The 5,366-nt window shown below is 43.3% G+C and overlaps 1 protein-coding gene across 3 annotated transcripts; it reads left to right on the plus strand.

Moving 5' to 3' along the window:
* The first annotated feature begins 408 nt into the window (after window positions 1–408).
* LOC142996891 (homeobox protein OTX1 B-like) lies at window positions 409–4,896 on the plus strand. 3 transcript variants are annotated; one of them, XM_076148014.1, is made up of 4 exons: window positions 409–510; window positions 845–1,021; window positions 4,129–4,304; window positions 4,368–4,896. In XM_076148014.1, the coding sequence occupies exons 1-4, from the start codon at window positions 409–411 to the stop codon at window positions 4,894–4,896; spliced, it is 984 nt and encodes a 327-aa protein (XP_076004129.1). The 3 variants fall into 3 exon arrangements, with proteins under 3 accessions (XP_076004129.1, XP_076004130.1, XP_076004128.1); XM_076148015.1 differs by having other exon boundaries at window positions 409–505; window positions 870–1,021; XM_076148013.1 differs by having other exon boundaries at window positions 409–505; window positions 870–1,021; window positions 4,129–4,896.
* Window positions 4,897–5,366: the final 470 nt, after the last annotated feature.

A 5,366-nucleotide genomic window follows, 5' to 3' on the forward strand; every position in this document is an offset into this window, starting at 1 on the left:
TTTGTATCAGCGGTTAAAAGTTTCTCAATTTATTTCACTAAAGTTTTATTTAAGCCAATATCTGTAGACAAGATCAAATTTTCTCTCTCTCTCTCCCATAAACATATAACGACTCCACAATGTTGGCGTCATTTTAAGTTATTGTAAATCATTGGTTTATTTGTTGTCCTCTTCTCACGCGTGGACATATATCATTGCACTCGGAATACTGTCTCATTGTTTCTTTCTGAGTTTGGTTGTATTAGACAGTCAGTAGCTTTAATGATTATTTTGAAGGTTCACCGTTTATTATTAATTTGTTCCTGTTTGTTTAGTCTCTCTCAGCATCCAGTGGAGCTCGGCGTCGCTCTCCGGGGGGAACGCACCTCTTCTGGCGTCAAGACTTGGTCTCTGGGCCGTCTCTTTAGCATGATGTCATTTATGAAGCCGGCCCCGTACGGCATGAGCGGCCTGGGCCTGAGCGGCGCTGCCATGGACCTACTGCACCCCTCTGTTGGATACCCTGGTAACATTCCTGCAACATAGATCTGCCCCAAAAATAGTTGTGGATATTTTGGCTTTCGTGGGCAATTTTAAAATTCATCATATCGAAGTGTTACTATAACATCCCATTGTTTCTTTGTAATTGAATACTACTTCGGCTCGGCTCCCGCTTACTGCAGTGTGTTTGAGGGGCGGAAACAGCACGACAAAACCAATGCATATGTACATGTTTACAGCCAACATACCTACAGAGGTCAGAAGGGAAGATGATTGTAAGCTCTCACACTCACATTTCTAAACTGTGCCGCTGCAGTGACATGTGTGGAGTTCTGAGCCAGTCTCACTGCTACAGCTGAGTGACTGGTTCTGTCTCTCTTTTTTAACAGCTACCGCGCGGAAGCAGCGTAGGGAGCGCACCACCTTCACTAGGACGCAACTGGACATCCTGGAGTCGCTGTTCGCCAAAACGCGCTACCCGGACATCTTCATGAGGGAGGAGGTGGCGCTGAAGATCAACCTGCCCGAGTCTCGAGTGCAGGTTAGTGCGGCAACCTAGTGCGGCGATGATTTACTCAAACATAAAAGTGGTAAAGCAAATACAAACACACACATTAGATTGGAAGGGTTTAAGTTTGATCTTAGCAGCAGCAGAAAAAATATTCAAATCCTAAAAGTAGAATAGCACAATGTCAAATACTCCTTTCCTACATACAGGTTTTATTGAAGTAAAGGTAAACAAGTATAAACAGTCAAACCAATATAAAGTCACTGACAGAGAAACAGCTTGGTGTAATTTTGAGGATTTTCACGTTTTCAGATCAGAGGAGGGAAAGAAGGAGATATGAAGGATATCAAACAAGTAAAAGGAGGAAAAGAATATACGAAAGTGATATATTTATCAGATTGACAGATAACATAGTGACTCTCTTTCCTCAGAGTGTTTTTTGTGTGAGAGCTCAGGTTTGGCTGGTGTCTTTACCTCAGGCCTGTGCATGTGTCAAAATGTTAATCTATTATTGATCAACTAGAAACAAGTTTGAATAAAGGGGCACATTTTGGCTTTAGAAAAGAATGTGAAAGCTGAGTGACTGTCTTCAGCGGCCCTCTGGGCTCAGACCTGTAATTATGGCTGCTCCTGCTCCACTTTCTGCTGCAGACAAGTTACTTGTACCAGCATTGTCACATACCTCAAGGCTTAGAAGGCTGTACAGGCCCCATATTGTTTTTATGATTAGAAACTCAAACTTGTAGCTGCTGTTGTTTTTATTATATTGAATAGAAACTTATTATTTTCATACTATGATGGAACAGCTGCGACAGCTAATAACAATAATCCAGAGAGTTTAATATCTAATTCATCTCTCTGGACCAAAGTCTTGAATTTACTTGGATTACTTCTTGAAATTAACTTATTTACCTAAAAAGTTCCACCATAAAAGACACACAATTTTGCGTGACTGCAAACTTGTTAACAACAAGCTTTGTTCAGGCCATTTTAAATATGCCAAGAGTGCATATTTACATATCTGACTAAGACATTTATTTTCTTTGAATGAACTATCAGCACTCTTTTATAATCATATCCCCTCAGGCCAGCACATGGCATTATTCACTAACAGTGCTGTTAGCAAATATTGTTGCGTGTGGGAAAATGTTTGCTGTCCTAAAGGAGACACGCACTGTTTTCCGGTTCTACAAGTTTACTACTTTACATTGTGAGGCCCTGATGTCATATAAAAGATTGTAAGTGAGTGTAACAGTTAAATAAAGTGCACAGGTGAAAAGTAAGAGGGACAGCACTGACCTCATGTGATAAAACTGGAGGAGTTACTTGAGGTTAGTGGTGCTTGTCTGATTTTTTATTTTCTTTTGCTATTTGTTTTTATTGAAGTAAACTTTTTACATGACATTGCGCATACAAATGTAGGATATTTTGGAGATAATTTTTTATACAGAAAGAGGGGAACTTTAGATGTAGACCCTGAGGTAGAATACAAGTAAATTGAAATTGCAATGATCTCATAGGGTAAATACAGTGTTTACAGGATGATGTCAAACAGCAATGTAGGGTACTACAAATCACATCATAGGCTGTGATAAGGAGAGGGAGAGAAAAGAGAAACAAAAAAAAGAAAACAGAGAGAGGACATCCCACCCTGAAACCCATCCCAACCCCGCAGTCAATGGAGGGAGGGGTAGGGGCTTTCCAATGCAGAAGCAAGAGGTGAACATGACCATTTCCTTTTGTGAGGTGTTAGGTTGGCGTGAGTCAGATGGGGTGCCGAAGATGGCAATATGAGGGGAGGGTTGAACTTGCATTCCTAATATGGTGGACAATGTGTTGAAGTAACCGGACCAGTAGTTGTGAAGCCTCTGGCAGAGAAAAAACATGTGGCTTAGGTAACAGTGAGGCTTTGAACATCTATTACATTTGTCCTCTACGTCTGTGAATATTTCGGCCAATCTTGATTTAGAAAAATGGATCCTGTGTACGATCTTGAACTGATGAGAGCGAGACAAGCACAGGACGAGACAGTATGTAGATTGCGTATGACTTCGTCCCACCAGTCTATGTCTAGCTAGAGTTCAAACTCAGTCTCCCAGGCAGCCACTGTTTTAGAATTAAATAGGTCCCTGAGGTCCAGAATACGGCTATAAATCTCAGAGATGGTCCCACTTAGTGGTGTCTTGAACATTAGCAGGTCTTTCCACATGAGTTGAGGGGGAGGGGTGGGGAAGTTTTTGAAATTGCTGCAGGCAAAGTGTCTGATTTGCAAGTACTTAAATAATTGGTCAGCAGGTAGTCTATATTGAGTTGACAGATTGAAGAAGCTGTGAAAACTGCCATCGGAGTACACGGAGTACTGGTCCCCCGTTGTAGTGTGAAGTATTCTGAACGAATATCGTTTGTGTGGACATTGGCCTGTGGTGATTAGTATAATGATCTAATCCAGCTGCTGAATTTGTTTCCGAAGCCAAATTGCTAAGTATTCCCATTCTACCCTGTTGAAGGCCTTTTCAGCGTCCAGGGAGATTACTATCTCTGGTGAAATGAGAGAGTGAGAGAAGTGGATGATATTTTGAAAGGTGCGAGTATCAAAAAATAGTTGTCACCCTTTAATGAAGCCATTTTGCTCGTTCGAGATAATAGTAGGCAAGACTCTTTCCAAGCGAAGAGAGAGAGAGAGCTATTGAAGCTTGACACAACGTGGGCGGAAGTGTGCCTTTTTCTAGGGATTCATTAAACATTGCGAGGAGTAGGGGTGCAAGTTTAGTCCTTAATTTTCTAAAAAAATTCTATGGGAAATCCATCGGGGCCAGGGGCTTTGTTGGATTGCATGGCTCTGATTGCGGAGTGTAATTCTTCAAGAGAAATTGAAGAATCCAGTGCTATCGCAATGTCGGATTTGATATTTGGGAAATTGAGGTTGGCAAGGAACTGATTCATCTCTGTGTTGTCTGAAGGAAATTTGGACTTGTAAAGGGAGCAGTAGAACGATTTAAATGTGGTGTTTATTTCCACGGGGTCAGTAGTGGGGTATTCGTTTCAGTACAGATTTTGGGTATCAGACGGGAGGTGGATTGTCTGATTTGTGACCCAGACAGGGCATGTTGCTAACCTTTTCACTTTTCTGTATCACTCAGGTCTGGTTTAAGAACAGACGGGCAAAGTGCAGGCAGCAGCAGCAGAGCACCAGTAGCACCAAGGTAAGACCAGCAAAGAAGAAGTCAAGTCCGACCAGGGAGAGCACAGGCTCAGAGAGCAGCGGCCAGTTCACCCCACCTACGGTGTCGAGTTCCTCCTCCTCTTCCTCATCCTCATTCTCCTCCGTTTCCTCCGGTCTGGTCGCCTCTGGTCTCATCAGCACCTCTACCTCAGTTACTGCTCCGGTGTCATCCATCTGGAGCCCAGCACCCATCTCTCCTGCCTCGGCGCCAGCCACACTGCCTGACCCTTTGGCCCCCACCAGCGCCTCCTGCATGCAGCGCTCTGTGTCGTCCACTACCACAGCTGGAACTCCCGCATACCCGGTGTCGTACAGTCAAACTGCGGCAGCATACAGCCATGGCTTCCCTGCTTCGACCTCAGGCTCCTATTTTGGAGGCATGGAGTGCAGCTCTTACCTGGCTCCCATGCACTCCCACCACCCGCATCAGCTCAGCCCAATGACAGGCAGCTCAATGCCGGGACACCCACACCATCACATATGCCAGTCATCAGGGCATCACCATCATCATCACCACCCACCTCACCACCACCAGGCATACAGTGCGCCAGGTCTGGCCTTCAACTCCTCAGACTGTCTGGATTATAAAGATCAGACAGCAGCCTCAGCCTGGAAACTGAACTTTAACGCCCCCGACTGTTTGGACTACAAAGACCAGGCGTCATGGCGTTTCCAAGTGCTGTAACTTTCTCTGCTTGAGTTTTTCAAAGAAGTAATCCTCTTTAGTTTCTGCTGTTGTTCATTTTATTTTGAAGATCCTTTAAACTAATATTGTAACATTTACAAGTGGAATTAACTGAAACATTGCACAGATGTTTGAAGCCCGACCAGGAGGCCAGGGTTTCTGTTCTGCCATTTTCAGTGGATCAACTTTGAAAAGCGGTGGACCAACCCATCAGGATTATTTTTGTACTCTCCAAGTTTTAATAGCTAAATGTCAGTGGAAACTGCAAGACTGAGAATCAGCTAAGTGATCTAATCATATATTTTAATTTGGTGTGGATTATTTTTTGAAGACAACAAACTTTGAAAGAAACAACTTCAAAAACTTGCTGCTATTATTTTTGAGATTGCTAATATTCATTTCCATTTCCAACTTTAATGCTGATCATAAAACTCAGGCATGGTCCAGCCTGGGGAGGTCTGTATTTTGGA

Source organism: Genypterus blacodes, unplaced genomic scaffold, assembly GCF_046128005.1.
Source record: "Genypterus blacodes isolate CSIRO-AG114 ecotype Tasmania unplaced genomic scaffold, CSIRO-AGI_Gbla_v1 ptg000039l_1, whole genome shotgun sequence".
Taxonomy (NCBI): Eukaryota; Metazoa; Chordata; class Actinopteri; order Ophidiiformes; family Ophidiidae; genus Genypterus; species Genypterus blacodes.